General features: G+C 35.6%; 2 protein-coding genes across 2 annotated transcripts in view; one reads left to right on the top strand and one right to left on the bottom strand.

Moving 5' to 3' along the window:
* LOC114363286 (proteoglycan 4) overlaps positions 1–10,025 on the top strand; it is a 103,939-nt gene extending 93,914 nt beyond the window's left edge. Inside the window, exons 5-7 of the mRNA XM_028318964.1 lie at positions 3,966–4,316; positions 4,648–4,837; positions 5,823–10,025. Coding sequence (XP_028174765.1) covers positions 3,966–4,316; positions 4,648–4,837; positions 5,823–9,288 — 4,007 coding nt within the window. The 3' untranslated portion in view covers positions 9,289–10,025. The remainder of the gene's footprint in view (positions 1–3,965; positions 4,317–4,647; positions 4,838–5,822) is intronic.
* A 3,315-nt stretch (positions 10,026–13,340) lies between these two features.
* Positions 13,341–18,880, bottom strand: LOC114363288 (zinc finger protein 184). The gene is made up of 7 exons (XM_028318969.1): positions 18,498–18,880; positions 17,561–17,682; positions 16,951–17,160; positions 16,219–16,353; positions 15,819–15,899; positions 14,304–15,431; positions 13,341–14,100 (listed from the first exon to the last, which is right to left on the bottom strand). The coding sequence occupies exons 1-6, from the start codon at positions 18,644–18,646 to the stop codon at positions 14,734–14,736; spliced, it is 1,395 nt and encodes a 464-aa protein (XP_028174770.1). The 5' UTR covers positions 18,647–18,880; the 3' UTR covers positions 13,341–14,100; positions 14,304–14,733.
* Between the last annotated feature and the right edge of the window lie 6,293 nt (positions 18,881–25,173).

Raw genomic sequence — 25,173 nt, 5'->3', positions numbered from 1 at the left:
AATACCATCGTGCAGTGTACACTATTGCATAACAATTTTCTAGTTGTGCAATTTATCATCATAATACTTATATTATTGTTTATAATTTTAATTTTAACATTATTACACGAATGTAAAATGCGAACTTATTGCCACATAGAATTGTCATGTCCTTTCCTTTCTTCCTAATCATTCCGTTTGAATAGCTAAAAACATAACCCTCCTTCTGGCGCAGTCGAGTAAAAAGGTAGCTTATTATCCGGGGCCCTTTTCATCTACTAACAAAAATTATTAAATTATAGAACTTAATCCGGCCCTGTACCTCGTATCATTCATACGGCACATCTACGCCCCTGATAAGTATCTACTTACAAACAAAAAACTTAAAGTAGTTATAAAGTTACGAGACTAATTTATTTCTTTAGTAAGGATTACTAAGTACACATCGCACGGTTGGTAGCGGCCTGCATCCAGCGCCTTCCAGCTACCTTTATCAGGTCGTCGGTCCACCTTGTGGAAGTCATTGGGGGAGGCCTATGTTCAGCAGTGGACGTCCTGTGGCTGGAATGATGATGATGATGATGAATAAGTACACGAGAAAAAAGCTTATTAATATAAGTACAATTTTCATCTTGTTCCTCCCAGGAATCGAACCCAGGACCGGACCTGTTGCTTAAGCGACCAACAGCCGAGATTTTGTTTTCAACTTGTTAACTTTTTTTAAATGTTATCTTAACGTTTAAAAAGGGAAACTGGTTGGGATTACCCCGTTGGACTGCCCACACAATAATCACTACTAATAATTATTGCCGTCCCGACTGTCTGTGTCATCTCTAGAGAATTTGATTCCTCGAATCGCACCCATTTTGAGGCGCACCTAATGAACCGCTCCTACATTACTATTCCTCGAAGCACACCCTATTCTTACTAATATAAAGATTTTGAACTTTCCAACTACTAAGATGAATAAAAAGTACCAAGGAAACATAACATGCTGCGCTTCGAGGAATAGTTTAGGTGCGCTTCATTAGGTGCGCCTCAAAATGGGTGCGCTTACCTCATTTTGATATTGTGACTTTCACAAATGTAGGTACTGATAAGTTCATAACTGATACTGATTGATTAGGCTAAGTGGTACTTAAGGTAATTAAAATTGGTGATTGGTAATTCATCATTAAAACAAAAACACAAACCTACATAAAATAGAGTTGTAATTTTCAAAAACCATTGGTTCGTGTGTCACCCTGTGCGTCCACGCACACGGTGAGACCTCATAGCAATGTTTGTGAATACGGGTGTTAATCAATTAATATAAAAAAATATTACTATTACTACACAGCCAGTGTTTTGGTGTTGTTTACTAGCTTAGTTTGGGGCTAGGTAATTAAGATAAGAATATAATAATACGGGAATGGCCCATAAAACACGGGTCGTGTTGGGGATATCTGGGTGACGTCATCTCATTAGAAATAAATATTTTGTAGGTATTGACCAAACATACACATTGTGTCCCAGAATAAATAATAGTAGTACCTAATTGTGTTGAATATTATCACAGAATAAACACTAATTACTTTGTATTATTATACTCGCTGACTAAGCTTAGCATTTCCCCCCCTAGATTACATTTTTCCTGGTATCACACATAATGAATATTGTTAAAATATATTTTCCATAAGCGCCATTTAAAAAACTACTTTGACAATCAAACTACAAAAGGACTTAGCTATAGCTATACCTACCTACTCACGTACAAATCTGGGCACTCGTTTTCTTTACCCCTTCCACCCACTTCGCACGTTCCCAATACTGCCTATACAGGATGTAAGGGGCTATTTAAAAAGCATACATAATAATATAGCGATATGTGTGTATATTCAGAAATTATTACTATGCTTACAAGAATCTATTGTAAACTAGCTGATCCGGCGAACTTCGTACCGCCTGAAATATGCCTTTGTTCATTAGTAATGATATAATTTTTCAATTTTTATGGAGCCTATTGTACTTACACGTAGTGTAAATTAACAAATATTTCAAAGAAAACTTCCTAATATTAAAATATTAATCATCGTAGATCCTGGCCATACTTAATTAAATTATACCTACTATCAAGAATTAAATAAAACATTACCTTACTGATAATACTTATTAATAATCATTTTGTATTGTATTTAAAATGAACCCACACAAAAGCCCAAAATTTCAATGCTTACAACATAATAATAAGTATTACACAATGTTGCACTCGTATAATGCAATATTTTGAAATATTATGAAATGAAAATACAAAATACCATCGTGCAGTGTACACTATTGCATAACAATTTTCTAGTTGTGCAATTTATCCAGTGCCGTAACTAGCCTTTTATGCGCCCGGTGCGAGCTTTCAAAACTGCGCCCTTGAAAAATGCTTGGTCTGGTCATTTCTGCGCCCCTCCAGGGTCTGCGCCCTGTGCCTGGGCACCGCTGGCACCGCCCTAGTTACGGCACTGAATTTATCATCATATACTTATATTATTGTTTATAATTTAATTTTAACATTATTACACGAATGTAAAATGCGAACTTATTGCCACATAGAATTGTCATCCTTTCTTCCTATTCATTCCGTTTGAATAGCTAAAAACATAACCCTCCTTCTGGTGCAGTCGGGTAAAAAGGTAGCTTATTATCCGGGGCCCTTTTCATCTACTAACAAAAAATATTAAATTATAGAACTTAATCCGGCCCTGTACCTACCTGGACTGCCCACACAATAATCACTACTAATAATAAATTATTGCATGCCGTCCCGACTGTCTGTGTCATCTCTAGAGAATTTGATTCCTCGAATCGCACCCATTTTGAGGCGCACCTAATGAACCGCTCCTACATTACTATTCCTCGAAGCACACCCTATTCTTACTAATATAAAGATTTTGAACTTTCCAATTAAGATGAATAAAAAGTACCAAGGAAACATAACATTAATTTAATTCGTAGATGTTAACTAGTATTAAATAAGTAAATGTAACTTTGCTACACCCTTACAGGGTCAATGTATGAATGCATGTATACCTGTATGTGCTGAATATGTTATTGCAAATGAATAAATAAATAAATAAATAAATAAACATGCTGCGCTTCGAGGAATAGTTTAGGTGCGCCTCAAAATGGGTGCGCTTACCTCATTTTTATGTAGGTACTGATAAGTTCATAACTGATACTGATTGATTAGGCTAAGTGGTACTTAAGGTAATTAAAATTGGTGATTGGTGTGTCACCTTTATCAAAATTAATTCATCATTAAAACAAAAACACAAACCTACATAAAATAGAGTTGTAATTTTCAAAAACCATTGGTTCGTGTGTCACCCTGTGCGTGCACGCACACAGTGAGACCTCATAGCAATGTTTGTGAATACGGGTGTTAATCAATTACACAGCCAGTGTTTTGGTGTTGTTTACTAGCTTAGTTTGAGGCTAGGTAATTAAGATAAGAATATAAAAAAAAATACGGGAATGGCCCATAAAACACGGGTCGTGTTGGGGATATCTGGGTGACGTCATCTCATTAGAAATAAATATTTTGTAGGTATTGACCAACAAACATACACATTGTGTTGAATGTTGAATATTATCACAGAATAAACACTAATTACTTCGTATTATTATACTCGCTGACTAAGCTTAGCATTTCCCCCCCTAGATTACATTTTTCCTGGTATCACACATAATGAATATTGTTAAAATATATTTTCCATAAGCGCCATTTAAAAAACTACTTTGACAATCAAACTACAAAAAGACTTAGCTATAGCTATACCTACCTACTCACGTACAAATAAATTATACCTTAGGTATACTTGTTAATATAGCTTTTTTTACTGAATTTTAATTCCGCAAAGGCCAAATTAATGTTAGTGCGATTAATGGTGGGTGTTTTTTAGTTCATAGATAACTTTTTTTTTATCAGCGCTTAAAAAATACGTTTTTACTTCCAGCTGGCGTACTGTTCACGAACTCCCCGACGACCTTGGAGCAATACAACTCGTCTATTAGCTCTGCTCGCGCGCTGGGCGGCATCGGATCATCTGACGACGAACAGGACCACAGCATGCATGACCACAGCGGCCATGACCATAGCGGCCACGACCATGGCGGCCACGACCACAGCAGCCATGACCATAGCGGCCACGACCACAGCAGCCACGAACACAGCAGCCAAGAAAGCACCGACAAAGCTGAACCGAAGCTGGAAACAACTATACAGCCACAGCTTGTCGAAACTCAAAATGATGAAGGAATCGACCACTCCATGGGATCTGACGAAATTACGGATTCGTCTATGTACGGTACGTCATTTTAATATTCCACTTACATTATCATAATCATGATGATGGCTAAATAAATCATCATTATATTAATTTTACAAGCATCTAATCAGAAATCAAACCCTGGATCCTTTGAGCGTTTATCGCGCCACTGCGCGTCAGGATCGTCAAATATTGCAGGTTTAGTCATAGTATTATCATAATGAACCCAGGATCTTTGGATATCATATCGCATTCTATTTTGTAGCCAATCTTCACATTGAAAAATATTTAAGATTAAATATAACTATTAACATCCAAATAGCTATTTATGACTTTGTTTGTAATAAAAAACAATACATTATCTTTCCAGTTCCAAGGACGGTAGAAGGTGAACTGACCATCGACAATGAAGAATACAAACCCGAAATGGAAGACCCGGAGAGCATGGAGTATCGGCAGTTCACGTCGACCTTCACCGAGGCCCTGAAGCGCGCTCTGTTCGACCGGAACACACTTGACCAAGGCGATCAGGACATCACTGTCGAAGTTGTAGGCATAAGGTAAATAACTATGATATTCTGTAATACTTAACGGTTAGGCTATAAAAGATGATTATTATTTTAGCCTTTTTAGACGTGGAAAATTTTATGTATTTTTAACAAGGTTATTAAAACTAATGCGTATACAACGCGTTGCAACGGTTGCCTATTCTCTTACAAATACAATCGAATATTATAATAGGCAGGTATCGATAATTTTCAACAAAATATTTGTGTAACGTTATTGCCAATCTGGTAAACAAATAACCTCCCATTGATTCTCCAAAACCATGCCTATTACTGCCTATCCAAGGTAAACGTTTGCCACATTATCAATACTTATAATAAATCTGTAGAGAGGTCAATTCTGTGCATGAAATATATTTTCAAAATAACTATCAGGGGGTGATTAGTGATCGATACTGATGCCAAAAATGCAATCAGTAAAATTTTTGTCTGTCTGTCTGTCTGTATGTTCCTTATAGAAACAAAAACTACAGGACGGATTTTAACGAAACTTGGTACAATTATTCTTCATACTCCTGGGCAGGTTATAGTATACTTAGGAATTCCCACGGAAACAGGAATTAGCGGGAAAATCCTTTTGTATGAAAAATCTAAACCGCTTAAGTTAGACGCTTGAAATTTGGCATTTAGGTACCTTAGTAAACTTAAAGCTTAGTTACAACAAGGAATTCCCGAAATTCCCACGGGAACGGGAATTAGCGGGAAAATCCTTTTGTATGAAAAATCTAAACCGCTTAAGTTAGACGCTTGAAATTTGGCATGCAGGTACCTTAGTAAACTTAAAGCTTAGGTTCAACAGTATATTGCAAAATTCCCACGGGAACGGGAGTTAGCGGGAAAAAACATTTGTATGAAAAAATCTAAACCGCGTAAGATAGATGAAGGGGGTAAAACGGGATCCACGCGTACGAAGTCGCGGGCGGCCGCTAGTCATAAAATATAAATAAACTAAAATGTATGTTTTAATTTATTGTTGCAGGAAGGGATCATTAATCGTCACCTACAGAATTCACTGGAAGCCGAAAAACAACGCTCAACCTAACGAAGATTTGCTAACAACAAAGACACTAGAGACGAACCTCAACGAATACCTCGACAGAAATAACAGGATGATCAGCACTTACCATATTTCAGAAGAAAAGATGCCAACTAGGCCTGTTCTCGACTTGTGCAAAATCAGCAAGAACGACTGCCAATACGAATGTGAGTTTGACCAAACATCTCTAGACTTCATTTGCACATGCCCCCGTGGACAAATGTTAGATATGACCAACCCCAAGAAATGCATGCACATTTTCGAAAACCCTGAACAAGTTCAATTTAACCAACAATTGGACGAATTAACTAAACAGAAGGAGTTCAGAGTTCTTACGTTGGATGATAATCCTACCACAAGCAAACCTGTATCTGAAGAAGAAAAACCAGATTCCGCCACGGTACAGGTCAGTGGACATGATCAAGTCTTCGATTGGAAAGACTCACAGAATGCAATGCAAACCACGACCACTGAATCGGAACCAGATTTAAATAATTCTCACATATTTGGTCATGCAAGCGAGAAACCCGATGAAACTGAAACTCAGAAGTCGGAACAAAGCTCTGAACAAGAAAATAATTCTTCACAAGAACCTGGGCCAGCACCGGAACCTAATGCAGAACCGGAACCAAATGCGGAGCCTGAACCTTCTGCGGAACCTGAACCATCTGCCGTTCCAGAACCCACCGCGGAGCCGAGCGCCGAGCCGACTGCTGAGCCTAGCGCCGAACCGAGCGCCGAGCCTAACGCTGAGCCAAGTCCCGAACCGAATGCCGAACCCGAACCGAGCGCCGAACCTAAACCAATTGCTGAGCCTGAGCCGACCGCTGAGCCTAAGTCTGCTGACGAATCAGAGCTTACCTCTGAACCAAAATCAGAACCCGCCTCTGGAACAGATCTAGCTTCAGAAATCGAACCAGAAATAGAAGCTAAACCTGAACCGACTGCAGAACCAGAACCAAAAGCTGAGCCGGAACCGAACCCAGAGCCCGAACCCACTGCGGAACCAGCCGTTCCATTGATGGAAACTGATACAAATACAATGGAATCAAAGAAAGACACAGGATCAAATGAAAGCCGAGAACCTGAAAACACTTTGGAAGTTAAGTCCACGTCATATCAAAATAAAGGAATATATCTCCACAACAGCGAAGAGGCTGAAAATCCTCCAGAAATTACCACCACGGAATCCAACGTTCCATTAAATGTTGAGACTGAAACGACAACGCAAACTGATTGGTTAGAAAATGTAAAACATGATATGAACAAAGTTGGTGCTAACTATGATCTATCGCAACAAAGGTCTTTTGCATACAACGATAACGAGATAGTAGCTGAAACGACAGCTAAAAATGATGATATTTCTTTCGATAGTATAAATCATATAAACGAAATATTAACAGCGACTACAATAAGTAACGACGAACCGATGACGACTGATAACCCTTTAACCGATAAAGATAAGTCAGAAGAAAGTTTGATCCAAATCACCTCATTAAAACCCACTACTATGGCGTTAGACAATACTGCTGACGAGCAATCTGGAGTTAAAAACGAAACAAAAATTGAAAGCGAGACATCTGAGGAAGGGTCCATAATGAATACATTGACGAATGAGGGAAAAACCATGGAAGTAAAGGAAACTGATGCCATTCAGGCAACTACAACAGAATCAGAACCAACTACAGACTTTTCAATTAACAAGGCAATGAAAGTAACTGAAGTAGATAAAGAACTTGTACAAGCATTGAACAAAGTAGATGAACCTGAAATTAAAGAAACTACTACAGAAAAATATTTAAAGGATGATTATGATACAATGCCTATTACATTCGACGCAATAAATGCGCTTTATAATCGTTCTTCTAAATCAATAAATGACGAAAATTCTACGACTGAAATTGCACCAGAATCGAATATGTCAGTAAACGATTCAACAGTATTACCAACTGAAACTGAGTGGCTGTCTGAAAAAGTTACTGAAGTTCCTTACAACGAAGCTATGAATAAAATGGAGAAGCATGAAACCACTGAGAATCCAGTAAGCAAGATCGACGAACTTATTACACGCAGTGATTCTAAAGACGACTTTGAACCCGATTACTTAAGTAACCTTGGCACCACAAGTAAAATGGCAGACACTGATGTTCCTTTATATGGCATGACCCATGATTATGACAATGAAGATCTACGAGTGAAAAGGGTTGATGAAAATATCAAAGGCACAACCACCAAACCCATGGAGTCTGCAGAGATTACAACTCCAATGAATAAAATGGAAACCACTCAAATGGTGAATATCGAAACCACTACTGTGAGTGAATACATCTACAAAGCCGCCGAACACATAAACACCACTGAAAATTTAAGCGAGGTATCGACATCTGAAAATTCTACTTTAGATCTTAATTCTGCCCCCGCACCAGTATGGGAAGAATCTGAAGGAAACAAAGATGAATCAACTAAGGTTACAAGCGAGATTCCTGCAGCTACATCCGCAAACAAACCAAGTGAAGAAGCTGAATTAGCCACAGAAACCTCTCCTACTACACCGGCTACGAACGCAGAGGTCAAAACTGACGTTGAATCTTCAGAAAATCCTAGCTCAACCCAGTTCAATAACTTAAAAGTAAACGTATACGAGGTGTCTAATGCAAACCAAACTTTCAATGCTGCAAAGTCCGGCACCCACTCGGCTGAATCAGAGTCTGAACATGAATCAGACATGAATCCTTTCTTACCAGAAGCTGAAAACAATAAATTACTGGTTAAAAAACTTCAAGAAGGACACGATCTTGAACCCACTAACTTAAATGAGACACAAAACGAAAACGGCGAGGAGCATACGCTTAACACCTCAGACACGAATGGGTCGTCAAGCAACGAGGCGGTGACAGTAGCAGCTGAGGAAAATGAAAACATTCAAACAACAACGCATTCTAGCGTATCAGTTGGCGAGTTCAACGATCAACAAGTAGAAACTCACAAAGTTACAGTAGAGACAACTACGACGCTAATAGACGCGAAACCTGATGATACCAACGTAGACAATTCTCTACCCGAAACTTCACCTGTATCTACATTCTTACAAGACACTGAAGATCTAGACCAAGGCTTTGTTTCTGGTAAGAATACTGAAACGACTACTACAGAAAAAGATTCTTTAAGTCCGCCTAGTACGGTTTCTGGTAGCTTTGCAACAGATACAAACGTAGTCCCAGACGACGCGTACCTAAGCGTCCTGCCCGTCGAAGAGACAGCGTCTGCGAAGGAAGCATCAAAGAGCTCCGAAAGTGAAAACAGTCAAAAACTTAACGACATTAGTGATTCTTCAAAAAAAAGTGAGAGGACATTTCAAAAAGTTATAACCCAAAAATTGGATTCAGTAATTCTCAATAACGAGGCGTAGTTCGCACGTTAGGTAGTTAGCCATAAGGTTGTATATTGCTGATTGTTTCCTGTGATGCTATCGATACTGTATCGAACAAATTCATACCTATGTATATTGAACGGCTCACCTTGTACCAATGTGTGTAAATGCAATTATGTACTTTATTGGTTCTAATTAACTTTCTTTGTGGGTACCTCGACGGCAAACTAGACAGTGCCTACTACTTACTAAAGAATATTATTGTTGTTTATGTCGATAATATTGTTAGACTAGTCAAACTAGAAAAGAGTCATGTCATCTTGAGGTTTTAGGTTTATTTATTGCTTATGTTCTGATGCAGCTAGCTCAAAATCTCTTCTCGAACCTTTTGTGTGACGTCAAACGCAAGCCTACTAAGAGAATAAAAGTAATTATCCTATTTTAAATTGTTACCATAGCTAAATGTATGATACTATAAATATATTATCAAAATTGCTTCCTCAAGTCGATGGATTCGTTATGATAAAATGTATATTTTGTCTCGTGAATGATGAAATGAATTTCTGCCATTCCGTTATGTGATAGAGAACTCGCAGGTATAGTAGACATTCCAATCGTACTTAATATTATTTTAACTTAGCGGTAATGCAGAAGTGAGGTCTGATTGTAATATAATAATTAAAGTAGTCCTTGTTAACTAAGATATATTTTGTATAAATGGTTGAAATTGTAAAGATTACGTTGTAAATAAATTTAAAGTTAATACATACAATAAACAGTTGATTTATTTCAAACACACCACACCTTTGACTTGTAATAATATCACTCCATAACAATCCATAATGGGCGGAACTGCGACATAAATATTGCAATCTAATTCTACGTACCTACCAAAAGGGTTCATTACATCTATGTGATACTTACGTCTATAAGATCAAACGCATTGCATATTTAAAAAAATATTTATTTAAAAATATGATACATTATATTTTTATAGAGACTTGTGATGTACAATAAATTGGACATTCCAGAAATAACATGATCCATTATTATTTTTTAGGTAAATAGGGTTAGGTAATTTTAATAACAACAATGATACGAACAATAATGGAAAATAAATCAAATTATCTAAAATGTATAACAAATATGACCTAAATTAAATATTAAAAAGTACTCTTCATCGTATGTAAAATACAACTAATAAATAGTAAGTAATCAGTTACAAGTTAATTAGGTACCTACTGAAACACCTAATATTTAAGGACTTAAGCTATTGCTCTTAATTAATTTAACTTTGCATTCCTCGTTAGAAATAAATTTACAAATTCCTTCATCGCTCTCAAACTCTATCTTTTTCTCAGCCTTTATTCGTTCTATTCGACTCACATACTTATTACAAACATCAATAAATTCGGCCACGCTCACACCATCCATCACGCTCTCATAACTCACGAACACTTTTTCAATGATATCACAAACAATCATCGGAAAAATTGTCACTAAATTCTCCTTAAATTGTTTCTTTCTCAACACAAACTCTTTAAATTCTATCAATGTAGGGAACTTATTACAATCTTTAACATACTGCATAAATAAATTATACAGAGACAACATTTTACTGAAATCCAAGTGGTCGATTGCATCATAACTCAATACTGGCTCTCCTCCGAAATTATCGATTACAACTTTTTTAGCTTTTTTGAACACTTCGCTATAGAAAGACGTATCTTTATTAACCACAAAGAATGGGCGGAAGGTTTTCTCACATATTTTAACCTCAGGATCAAATTGNTCAAAATGTTGATGATGCAAAAAGTGAACATAGTCATTCAAATTAACTTCCTCTAAGATGATATCATCATTCAACATCCCTTTATGATTAATTTTCAAATAATTGAGTTTCTTCACATACGACCCGTTTTCAATATCAGAAACCAGGAATCCATCAACCTTTTTGAATATTTTTTCAACTATAAAATTTACTTTTTCTCTTTGAGTGGAAATTTTCTTCAAAATCATCACGTGCCTGATTAAATCCACTCGTTTATTAATGGCCTCCAAATTTAAGTCGTACTGCAAGTAGCTCAATATTTCTATCATATAATGTGCGATACCGTAGAACATTCTCAACCGTTCGTGTGCAAAGTTATCAGGGTCGTTTTTGAAGATGTACGTAGACAGTTCAACACAGTACCACAACGCAGTAGGCAGCGAGGTGTTTTCTCGGGGCTCTAATGGCAGTGATGATAGTCCAATTCTGCAAACCGTGGTACTTATACGCCTGAGCATGTACTTTTTGAACTGTTCAACGACATTTCTGTCCATCCACTCTTTATTTTCACAAATTTTCCACAACACAAAGTAAAACAAACCGACATTGTAGGTAACCTTTTTGAAGTTGAAATAGGTGGCAGACAAGATGTAATCATTATATCTGTCGAAGTCATCACCATCAACGAGCACAAGGCCGCCATGAAATGGTCTTCGTGTACGAGGTTCTGTCTTCGTAGTATTTTCTAATAATTGCTTGTAAACATTTAAGGTGTAGAAGTACCCGATTGTCTCATTCAGATCTTCGTCTTTCAGCAAAAACAATGGGCACTCCATCGTTGATTTAAATTTTGAGAAACTCGCCGTTGATACTGAAGAATGAAAAATTATTTTATCCAGAAGGTTTAATGTTGTACATAATAGTATAACTGGTATTCCTTTCTCATCATCTAAAATAATGTCTGGAAACTCTATTTCTTGGTCAGTTGTAAAGTTGACATCAACGATATCGTTGATATCTTCTCCGGGAACTTCATGTCTGAAGTTAAAATTGAATTTCAAAGCATCGAATGCATAAGATTTTTTTTCACAGACGATGTAATTAATTAAAGTAGAAATTGATTTCTCAATGATTGTTCTCAACTCACTTGATTGTTTGAACAGGTTTTTGTACCAGTTTGTATTTTGAAATTCATGTAAAAAATCATTTTTGTCTTTAGTGTCTAGATTAGGCTCCTTCTCTGGCGACTGCGACAGGTCTGTAAATAATCTATTCCTCAACATTTTGAGCTGGTCTATGACGGCGAGAGCAGTAGCATTATTTTTTGATGAATTTATGAACTTCAATTTGATATAAGACTTCAAATTTTCTATTTCCTCAGTAAAATTATGTATTGTTATATTATCATAGTCGAAGTCCTTAGAAATATCGACGTTGTCAAACAGTTCATAATTCCGGTAAACTTTACACTGTCCTTTTAAAAATGAAGCAGCGACTGACAAGTTGATAGAATTCAAGTTTTTGTGAATCGCATGAAACACAACCGATTCATATTCAACGTTTTCATTAAGTTGGAAACATTTTTGTAGACTGTTTTCACCGATGAGGCCATCGGTAATTATGTACAACAATTTTATTTTGTATTCGCCTACATTTGTTTTTATCCATTCAATAATTGTTTCTGGCAAAGTGGTCCAACCGTTAGCATACATTTTATTGTAATTTTCGATCGTTGTTTCTTCGTTAACTTCCACACACTCGTGTCCCCAGTGCAAATAAACAATCCGGCACTCACCGGCATCTGTCAATTCACTCTTTATTTTATCCACATCACTTTTAAACTGTTCGAGAGTCTTCAAACCATTCTCGTGAAAATACGAGGCAGCACGCGTAGAAGCGGAGTAGTCTTTTGCATAAATGAAGTAATTAACCATTTTTATGGTCGAAACGTGGTAATCAACATGAAACTGCGACGCGGAATGCACGCAAAAAGTAAAATACTGTGTCGTGCTCCCACAACTGACCATGAACTTGTTATGACAATAGGAGCGATTCTCATACCACTATTTATCTCGTTTTAATCCCATGTATTCGCGAATATAGCGTTCTCTTTCTAATCACATTCACGAACTTCGGTATACTGCCTGCAATGATGCAACGGTTACGGGACGCATGACTAACAACTGATAAGGGGATTGTCCAATTTATTGTTAACGACTAAAAAACAATTGAAATAGGTATTAATAAGTGTCCTACAAGAATAAATTAAAAACAAAATGCTAAATTGCACCTACAAGAGTGTTTCCGATGCTTTTTATTTGCTGACTTTTGCCGATAAATGCCCAGTAATTTGGCCTTCTGCGATAAACTGAATTTCGCGCGGGTGATGCGACAGGCTATTGGTTCGGACCCTCTTTCCTTGCGCGGTGAAACGAACTGAACTGCAAGTTTACACTCTGATTCGTATAGCGTAAATGTCAATTTAAAAGTTTTCTAAAAAAAAACATGCCAGCTTTCCACTGTCTCAAACAAAGATTTAATTTAGATAAGTTAGAGATGCATAAACGATAATTTCCCAATGGCGCTGTGGTGGTATCTAATACTTTGGGCGTAAGTTCGATTACCGGTTGGACCTTGTGAAAATTAAAATCAAACGATTTCCTAAGCAATTTCACACCAAATGCTGTAAGTACCCTAACGTAGCCATGTTACTTTCTAAAACAGCTTAAAGGTAGGATCAAACATTGTATTGTCAACTCTAGTAACAAATACAAACCATGAATATAGAAAAACAATATTGTCTTCGTTTTAACATAAATATATTTTGTATAAAAAATGGAAAAGGATAAAACTTCGTTCTTACACCTAGCATAACTTTATAATAAAAAAGATAAGTATAACATCTTTTTGGTCTGACATTAATATAGCACTAATTCTAAAAGATAACAAAAATATAAGTCTCATTAATATGGCCTAAGTTTTACTAAACTAGATAGTTACAATCACAGGACGTGGTTCAAAACTTCAACATACATGTGGACGCGAAATCGGAGCAGTTCTCGAAACTTTATTAGTTGCTGTACCTCTAGTAGGAAAAACTTTCGAGTTCGTTTCGTTGCGTATTCAAAGTGTCATCGAAAAATGTTGTATGAAAAATTAAACAGCGCCCCCTATATTATAGCCGCCCTAGGGGGCGCTGTTTAATTTTTCATATAAAATTTTTCGATGACACTTTGAATACGCAACGAAACGAACTCGAAAGTTTTTCCTACTAGAGGTACTGATCTGTGCGCTGTGGCATCTTGACAATGTGATACACTTTAGATTTCGATTCGATAAAATCTCGTATCGTAAATGTATGATTTACTGCCTTAAATGACGTAAATAGCGAAAAGATCACGATGTTAGATATGAAATATCACTTTATATCTTAAGCGCGAATATATTTTAAAAAATAAATAANTTAAATAGTAATATGTTAAATTAACAATAGCATTTGTTTGTTATAATTATTATTTTAACATTTCTCAAGTGTCAGCGAATATTAATTTGGAATAATACTTAAGTAACTAACAACGTACATACCTATTCTGTTTTATTTGAAACTTAGTACTTTATACGATTTTCAGTAGGTAGTAGTTCAAGCAAAATGGGCATATACCTTGTAAACGCCTGTTTTCTTCTACATCCTGTAGAGCAAATTCAGACGTATTTCATTTAGGACACGGTGTAAGTTCGTCTATTTCCTGCGCGATCATTTGCTGGTCGTCCATCGCCATCCTAGCGCATAGACAACCTTCGTCGATCGTTCCGTTGCCGCCAACAATGCACTTGCCCAGTACCGCCTTACAACTATTGTAAGGAACCATATCCAAATCTTCTTTTGCTTTACCACTAGGAATATCAATGTCAAATGTATCCGTGATTCTAATGGTCCCATCATGTTTGTACTCTATTTTCGGAAGATCTTTGTTAACATCTGACACTGAAAAGTTTTGATTCAAAGAAGTAGCACACCAATTTTTATTGTTAGAGCATTCACAGTCTCCGCAAACGTCATCTTTTACGTTTTCAACTGTCTTTTTAGGTGTATTCTCAAGTTGTATCGGTGTGTTTTCATTAGGACTTAATTCGTAATTAATGGTATGTTTAGATATTTGTGCACACAAGCATTTATCGTTGCCATTCGCATCTGCACCCATGATGCATCCGCCGACGAAAGACTTACAAGTACTTATGTCATCTTCAAAGTCTATTCTCACTGCTTCCGAGTTTTTTAGTTGGTTGTCTTTGGCTTTGGAATTATTTTCAGTGTTTATAACTTCTTTCTCGACACCGCATTCTTTTAGATAATCCGTGTGGGGAAATTCTTGTAAACTTACTTGGTCACATGTAGAGCTGGTAACTGTATCTGAAAAATTAAGGATTAAGTAAGTGGTACATAATAATTTTTAACCACCTACTGTCTAGACCTAGAGGTTGGATACGCTGTTGATCGGAGTAGTAACCAGTGGAAGAATTTATTCGTGCAGTTATTTGACTAGGTAGATTTTCATACAAAATCTATACTATCTATATCTACATATACTATCTATACTTAAAATACTTATATTATAAATGCGAAAGTAACTCTGTATGTCTGTCTTTCTTGCTTTCACGCCTAAACTACTGAACCGATTTTGATGTGGCATAGAGATAGTTTGAGTCCCGGGAAAGGACGTGGGATAGTTTTTGAAACAGGGACGCGCGCGATAAAGGATTCCGGCGAAGCCGCGGGCGGAAAGCTAGTATTACATACCTGATTCTATCAACTCAGTGACGTCACATGAAGATTTTCTTTCTGAAGATGATTCATCAATGTCATCAAGCTTAATTTTATCTGAAAATTAATATAAATAATAAAATTATTAAAAAATCTATACTAATATTATAAAGCTGAAGAGTTCGTTTGATTCTTTAACGCGCTAATCTCCGGAACTACTGGTCCGATTTGAAAAATTATTTGTGTTGGATAGCCCATTATCGAGGAAGGCTTTAGGCTATATAACATCACCCTATAGCCAATAGGATAAAGAAAAATGTTGCAAAAACGGGAAATATTATTCAAACTACATATTTCCAAGCTTACGAAGTCGCGGGCACAGCTAGTAATAGTAATAGGAATAAATAAGAATTGGAGGTATTTTAACTGTACTTACTATGAGTAGCAATATGCCTTTTAAGTGCATATTCCGTAGGAAAAGTCTTCTTGCACTCAGCTATCCCACAAGTAAGCCAGTTTTCAGGGCCATGTTTCTTTAAGTGACTTTTTAGATGGTGCAATTGGATGAAACCTGAAAAGTATAAACATACGTTTTTAACTCAACATCATAATAATACCTACCTATAATATATTTCAAATATCCTACTTTTATCTTCTGGAACTTGTACTAGTCGTATTTTGGATTAATTTTGTATAAAAAAATCCTTAATTTCAGACCAAAAAAAATTTAAGATAAAAGCATAGCAAAACACTAGCAGAAAGAAGATCAACTTACTAGCTTACAAATATTAAATTGGGCCTACCATGCTTTGAGACATTGGTTTGGCTAGGGCTGCGAACTGAGGAGAATTCAGTCACTACTCACAGAGAGAATGCCTCCAGGTAAAGCTTGGTCCGTGAGCACATAGAATTTTGTCCAATGACCCCAAGCTACCCATCCTTATCGCTCGCGTGTAATTATGTTGCTGTCGCACTCGCACACTCACTGCGGGCGCCCGTCGTGTAGTCGCGACAGCAATATAATTACACGCGAGCGATAAGGATGGGTAGCTTGGGGTGATTGGACAAAATTCTACGTGCTCACGGACCAGGCTTTAGTAAGATCATAATCATTAATTGCTTCAGATCGCCAGTTATTAACTTTATTAACTGCCCTTCATGAACTTACCTTTCCCACAAACACTGCAGTGGTGCTGTTTTGTATTTGTATGGGTTAATTCATGGTGTTTCAAATGGTGGGTGAAATTGAATGTCTTCGTGCAGCCAGAGAAACTGCAGCGGTACTGCCTTTCTGACTTCGGCCTGTGAGTCTTTGAGTGAGCACGAAGAGCCAGCTCGCTGCTAAACGCTGTGTCACATTTGGTACATGTGAAGGTGCCTGCAAGTTGAGAAAATTGTTAGAATTTTGAAGTATATTTAAAGTACAAATAAAGGCCTAAATAGATTAACAGTATCTTATTCTCCACCAAGCACATTCGTCACAAATATGTATTGTGCACAGGCCCCTCTTTCCCACTGGGAACTCTGGGCACGTGCCTATGGCCCCTATTCCGATCGGGGAGGCCCCTGTCTGTTCTCATAAAAGATCTTTTTCCAGATGAAATGGGCCTGTCTTGATCCTTATGTGCTCAGGGCCCCTAGTAGGTTAAAGACGGCCCTGATGGTGAACTTAGTTTAAGTTGGTAATAAACAAGTTTGTGGTATTGTATTTAGCACTATTATAACTAACTTTTATTTGCTGTGTACTAATTGTAAATGGAAATGACTTCCATGCTCACCTTTATGGGCATATTTAATATGCCTTTCTAGAAGTGTCTCATCACGGAACTTGCGGTTGCACTCATTACAAGAAACACTCCCTGTTCTTTCGTGTTGTTTTTCATGTCTACGCACAGCAGAACTGTAACACAAATAAGAAATAATTTTACTTAATTGAATTTCTATAACTCATTTCTTTGCATGAACAAAAATAGGCAAAAGGTAAGTACAGTCGACAGCAAATCCGACTACTGAATTTGTGTAATAATAATAATAGTGCTTAAGATGCTGCAGTGTTTACCTTGATGTGCTATCGTCTATATCTTAATGCCTATTCTGTTACTTTAATAGTGTTTTTTCTCAGAAAATTCCGTTTACGTACAAATGATAACATGAAACTGTAAATAATGCTAATAATAGATAAATGACTAATTCAAGAAGTGTTGATTCATGTTACATTATTAGCTTTATTGTCCACAAAGTAGGCACAATAAAATATAACTTTATAATTATTATACTTGATGTGAGTCAAGTTTCACTTGAAAGAGTTGGACAAGGAAGTATTAAATGCTCACATAAGAAATTGGATTCAAAATAAGAAACACAAATATTCTTATGATTTAGATTAAATGTTTATAATATAACTCTATTGAATATGCACCTAATTATGTAATGTTCATGCACAAAGCATTAACAATGATTCATTAATTATAAATTATCATTTAAATCATCTGACAATATCACACTGGCTGCCAGATATAACATAAATATATTATGTACTGACTGATACTACTGATAATACACAAGATAAACTTGACTAAATTCTGATATTTTATCTTAATATAAAATAAAAACACAAAACTAAAGACTCAATGTTTTTGAGGTAGAAATGCAAGAAGATTCTAGAAGGATTAAAGTAAATAGATTAAAATTAATGAGCTTAATAAATGATCTTACAGGAAACTAAACTTTTTAGCACAAACTTTACACTCAAATTGAGGCGAGTGACTCTGTTCGTGCCTTTTTCGCTCACTTTCGTATTTGAATTCTTTTCCACAGTACGCACAAATTAATTCTGACTTATTTTGCTGCCTTTTAGACTTCATTATTATAGTATTTACAAGTTTTTTTCGAAATTGCACCACTGTAAACTGTAACACCAAACACAATACACATCACACGAATGAATGACAACGTTACACGTTCTTTTTAATAAAAAGTTTACAAAATGAGTACATCAACAATATTGTGTAAAGAAGTTTCTAGAGACAAGAAACTAGCACTTCTTGCATAAATAAAAGTTTTAAAAAAATGTATTATAAATCGTATATGAACACAGCCCGTTCGTTTGTCACATTTTATCAGCTGATTGTTGTCAATGTCAACTTGACGTATTCCTATAGTGCTGTGTCCTAGACTTTTGATTAGAAACTATCGAGGCACCCACCAACACCACCCACTATTAACTATACTATAACTACTGTTCAACGCGTGTGTAACTTTATAAGGGTAAGTTTTATTTTAAAAAAAATAAAATGATGATATCAAATTTCTGACTTCACTATACCATACTACATAGCTAGTAAGAACTACTAAAAGAATCTTTATCGATCTATACAGGGTGTTAGGTAAATGGGTTTTATAAGCCGATACTAGCCCTTGATGTTAACATGTGCATAATTATAAATGGTATGGTGAAGTCAGAAAATTGATATCATCATTTTAATTATTTTAATTTTCATACAAATCTGATTTTATAAATTTTATTTTGATAGAAAATAAAAAAAATAAAATGATGATATCAAATTTCTGACTTCACCATACCCTTTTTTTTAAACATTAATGTGTTTTTATTCAGAACAACAAACTATTACATAAATTAGTTATTAGTAATTATGTACATAAAGTACAAGTAATTTACAAACTTAAAAACTAAAGTATATACAAAAAAAATACAATATTTACAAAAAAGGAAAATAAAATTTAAAGTCGAACCTTAATTTCGAACTCCTCCTATGTTCTTCTGATTAATTTCATTGCGGGTCCAATAACAATTTAACTTTCCCCCGGGACAAACTTGACCTTCATTGGTTGGGTTTTTGTGGCGGTCAAGCTGTAGGCTGTAGATCCTGGCTACACAGCACAGTGTTTTTTTTTACCCGAAAAAGTGACATTCTGTTTTTATCACTAATATCCGAAGTTTAACTTATTGTATTGTTAATGTTAGACTAAAACANTTGTCTTTTGCTTTGGAATTATTTTCAGTGTTTATAACTTCTTTCTCGACACCGCATTCTTTTAGGTAATCCGTATGGGAAAATTCTTGTAAACTTACTTGGTCACACGTAGAGCTGGTAACTGTATCTGAAAAAATTATTTTTAACGTCACTACTGTTTGGTAGCCAGTAGAAGAATTTATTCTTGCAGTTATTTGAATATTCTTGCACTGATTTTCATACAAAATAGTACCTGATTCTATCAATTCGGTGACATCACATGAAGATTTTCTTTCTGAAGATGATTCATCGATGTCATCCAGTTTAATTTTATCTGGAAATTAATATAAAAATAATAAAGTTATTAAAAAATATATTTTATGGGACAAGAGGCAAATGAGCAGACATATCACCTGATGATAAGTTATTAACGTCGTCTATAGACACCCGCAGCCCCGAGAGAGATACAGCTTTGAAGGTAAATACACTCTCTTCTTGAAAGGAGCAGGAGAAGAATTTGAGGACTTTAAACTATGTATACTTACTGTGTGTAGCAATATGCCTTTTCAGTGCATATTGCGTAGGAAAAGTCTTCTTGCACTCGGCTATCCCACAAATAAGCCAGTTTTCAGGGCCATGTTTCTTTAAGTGACTTTTTAGATGGTGCAATTGGATGAAACCTGAAAAGTATAAACATACGTTTTTAATTCAACATCATAATAATACCTACCTATAATATATTTCAAATATCCTACTTTTATCATCTGGAACTTGTACTAGTCGTATTTTGGATTAGTTAATTTTGTATAAAAAAATCCTTAATTTCAGACCAAAAAAAAATTTAAGATAAAAGCATAGCAAAACACTAGCAGAAAGTGAAGATTAACTTACTAGCTTACAAATATTAAATTGGGCCTACCATGCTTTGAGACATTGGTTTGGCTAGGGCTGAGAACTGAGGAGAATTCAGTCACTACTCACAGAGAGAATGCTTCCAGGTAGTAAGATCATAATCATAGTCGTTAATTGCTTCAGATCGCCAGTTATTAACTTTATTAACTGCCCTTCATGAACTTACCTTTCCCACAAACACTGCAGTGGTGCTGTTTCGTATTTGTATGGGTTAATTCATGGTGTTTCAAATGGTGGGTGAAATTGAATGTCTTCGTGCAGCCAGGGAAACTGCAGCGGTACTGTCTTTCTGACTTCGGCCTGTGAGTCTTTGTGTGAGCACGAAGAGCCAGCTCGCTGCTAAACGCTGTCTCACATTTGGTACATGTGAAGATGCCTGCAAGTTGAGAAAATTGTTAGAATTTTGAATTATATCTAAAGTACAAATAAAGGCCCAAATGGATTAACAGTATCTTAATCTCCACCAAGCACATTCATCACAAATATGTATTGTGCACAGGCCCCTCTTTCCCATTGGGAACTCTAGCCCCTAGTAGGTTAAAGACGGCCCTGATGGTGAACTTAGTTTAAGTTGGTAATAAATAAGTTAGTGGTATTGTACTTAGCACTATTATAACTTTTATTTGCTGTGTACTAATTGTAAATGGGAATGACTTCCATGCTCACCTTTATGGGCGTATTTAATATGCCTTTTTAGAAGTGTTTCATCACGGAACTTGCGGTTGCACTCATTACAAGAAACACTCCCTGTTCTTTCGTGTTGTTTTTCGTGTCTTCGCACAGCGGAACTGTAACACAAATAAGAAATAATTTTACTTAAGTGAATTTCTATAACTCATTTCTTTGCATGAACAAAAATAGGCAAAAGGTAAGTACAGTCGACAGCAAATCCGACTACTGATTTTTGTGTAATAATAATAATAGTGCTTAAGATGCTGCAGTGTTTACCTTGATGGGCTTTCGTCTATATCTTAATGCCTATTCTGTTACTTTAATAGTGTTTTTTCTCAGAAAATTCCGTTTATGTACAAATGATAACATGAAACTGTAAATAATGCTAATAATAGATAAATGACTAATTCAAGAAGTGTTGATTCATGTTACATTATTAGCTTTACTGTCCACAAAATAGGCACAATGAAATATTACTTTATAATTATACTTGATGTGAGTCAAGTTTAACTTGAAAGAGTTGGACAAGGAAGTATTAAATGCTCACGTAAGAAAATAGATTCAAAATAAGAAATGCATATTCTTATGATTTATGTTAAATGTTTATAAATCTACTGAATATGCACCTAATTACGTAATGTTCATGCACAAAGCATGAACAATGATTCATTAATTATAAATTATCATTAAAATAATCTGACAATATCAGGCTGCTAGATATAGAGTTCAAAATAAAGAAAACATTATGAAAGTGTTCTCAAAATGATGAATGATAACATAAATATATGTACTGTCTGATACTACTGATCATACACAAGATAAACTTGACTAAACTCAGATATTTATCTAAGATAAAATACAAACACAAAATTATAGACTCAATATTTTTGAGGTAGAAATGCAAGAAGATTCCAGAAGGATTAAGGTAAATATATTAAAATTAATGAGATAAATAAATGATCTTACAGGAAACTAAACTTTTTAGCACAAACTTTACACTCAAATTGAGGCGAGTGACTCTGTTCGTGCCTTTTTCGCTCACTTTCGTATTTGAATTCTTTTCCACAGTACGCACAAATTAATTCTGACTTGTTTTGCTGCCTTTTAGACTTCATTATTATAGTATTTACAAGTTTTTTTCGAAATTGCACCACTGTAACACCAAAACCAAACACAACACACACACGAATGAATGACAACGTGATACGTTCTTTTTAATAAAAAGTTTACAAAATGAGTACATCAACAATAAGAAGTTTCTAGAGACAAGAAACTAGCACTTCTTGCATAAATAAAAGTGTAAAAAAATGAATTTATAAATCGTATATGAACACGGTTGTCTCATTTTATCAGCTGATTGTTGTCAATGTCAACTTGACGTATTCCTATAGTGCTGTGCCCTAGACGTTTGATTAGTACTATCGAGCCTCCCACCATCACCACCTACTATTACTATAGTCCATCCCAAAAAAAAAATACTACTGTTCAACGCGTGTGTGTAACTTTTTATAAGGGTAAGTCACAGATATGGATTAGAGTAGATACAGCAAGTTGATCGTCAAAGCGTGCCATTCCGATATGTCCAAATGGACATACATGGTCGAGTGATGTTCATGTAATCCGATTACAACAATCGGTTACGATGATTTTACGAGAACAGTAGTACGAACACAGTAGAAAGAAGATATTATTTACGGATTGAGAATTGTAATTAACAGCACAAGTAGCAAATAATTAATTAGAATAAAGTAGCAGTAGAAGAAGTATAAAGTAGCATTGTTTTTAATACATATCCTGCGATGTACTCTTAAGAGTTAAAACCATGGTCCCTGTATGTGGTGCACTCATACCGATCCCAAGGAACCGTACTTACTCATAACAATAAGACACACACTGATCCATGTATTCATGCACTTGACAAATTTATGTCTTGAAACGCTGGTAGGGTAAAAAAAATAACGAGATTTGACGATTTGTAAGAATTACTTTATTTTAAAAAGGTAAATAAAGATGCTTTTAGTTTTGTATTTAACAAATTATCAGTTTTATCGGAATTAATTAATTTTCGAATCGAGTCACACGATATCATTCGATGACTTTGCGAATGCAGTACGATGATACGATTACTTTTACGTTGCGGCAATCACTAAAATTCGCTAAAATGACACTAATGACGTTTAAAAAGTGGCACGCTCGGCTTCATACAATTTTTGACACATGCTGCATCTATCCATATCTGTGGTTTTATATAGTTCAAAAATACTGGACTGTCCTGTCGATGACATTGACAGTGGGGCGCCACCGTCAATACCGGATCGCTGGTTCAGATTTTTGCCATGTTGGAAACCATATAGTTGAACGATGGTAGCGCCCCCCTGTCATTGAGTTTGGCGGGACAGTTCAGCGTGGGTCATCTATACAGCAAGTTGATCGTCAAAGCGTGCCATTCCGATATGTCCAAATGGACATACATGGTCGAGTGATGTTCATGTAATCCGATTACAACAATCGGTTACGATGATTTTACGAGGACAGTAGTACGAACACAGTAGAAAGAAGAAATTATTTAGATAGGATTGAGAATAGTAAATAACATCACAAGTAACAAATAATTAATTAGAATAAAGGAGCAGTAGAAGAAGTATAAAGTAGCATTGTTTTTAATACATATCCTGCGATGTACTCTTGAGAGTTAAAAACATGGTCCCTGTATGTGGTGCACTCATACCGATCCCTAGGAACCGTACTTACTCATAACAATAAGACACACACTGATCCATGTATTCATGCACTTGACAAATTTATGTCTTAAAACGCTGGTAGGGTAAAAAAAATAACGAGATTTGACGATTTGCAAGAATTCATTAATTTTAAAAAGGTAAATAAAGATGTTTTTAATTTTGAATTTAACAAATTATTAGTTTTATCGGAATTAATTAATTTTCGAATCGAGTCACACGATATCATTCGATGACTTTGCAAATGCAGTACGATGATACGATTACTTTTACGTTGCGGCAATCACTAAAATTCGCTAAAATGACACTAATGACGTTTAAAAAGTGGCACGCTCGGCTTCATACAATTTTTGACACATGCTGCATCTATCCATATCTGTGGGGTAAGTGTTGTTTTTGATACTATATAGCTAGTAAGAACTACTAAAAGAATATTTATCGATCTATACAGGGTCAACAGGGTGTTAGGTAAATGGGTTTTATAAGCCGATACTAGCCCTTGATATAGCATAATTATAAATGGTATGGTGAAGTCAGAAAATTGATATCATCATTTTAATTATTTTAATTTTCATACAAATCTATAAATTTTATTTTGATTGAAAATTTAAAAAATTAAAATGATGATGTGGCGACACCGACGATACGCCACATAACATACATAACATACATCACTAAATAATTTAATTTACACGTGTTTTCATGCGATGGCCAAGTCAATATATTTATGTAAAACGTTAAAGATTTCCTGGCCTGGACTTGGTATTACGTGGATCTCACAACTTTTTACCGTAGAACAACTGAGTTGCGAGACTTGGTTTTTTTTGACAATTTATTTTATTTATTTATTTATTCATGAATAGAACGGTAGTACCAATTACACTATTCAAACAAGACGTATTGTTTTTGATGGGATCTCATTTCTTTTTGTATTTTGTAGACAGCAGTTATGTATCTGGAAAACTGGACCGACACTGAAAACTTTTACTCGACTTGGCGGTTGCACTACCGTGCCCCCAAATATTTTAGTTTTTCCTTGATTCATACACCAAAAAACACTACTTATATTCCAAATTTGAAGCTTCTAGGTCTGCT

This window comes from Ostrinia furnacalis, unplaced genomic scaffold (assembly GCF_004193835.3).
Source record: "Ostrinia furnacalis isolate ACB-3 unplaced genomic scaffold, ASM419383v2 OfSCF7056, whole genome shotgun sequence".
NCBI lineage: Eukaryota > Metazoa > Arthropoda > Insecta > Lepidoptera > Crambidae > Ostrinia > Ostrinia furnacalis.
The sequence above is the reverse complement of the archived record's forward strand: the minus strand, read 5'-3'. Positions and strand labels throughout refer to the sequence as shown.

What these genes read in the sequence shown, in the direction of transcription:
- LOC114363288 (XM_028318969.1), bottom strand. Translation starts at nt 18,646, where the DNA reads ATGAAGTCTAAAAGGCAGCAAAATAAGTCAGAATTAATTTGTGCGTAC. An exon ending in AAGGCATATTGCTACTCATA is followed by an intron (nt 15,900 to 16,218) that starts GTAAGTACAGTT and finishes ATTAATTTTCAG; the next exon opens with ATAAAATTAAGCTTGATGAC. An exon ending in CACTGAGTTGATAGAATCAG is followed by an intron (nt 15,432 to 15,818) that starts GTATGTAATACT and finishes TTAATTTTTCAG; the next exon opens with ATACAGTTACCAGCTCTACA.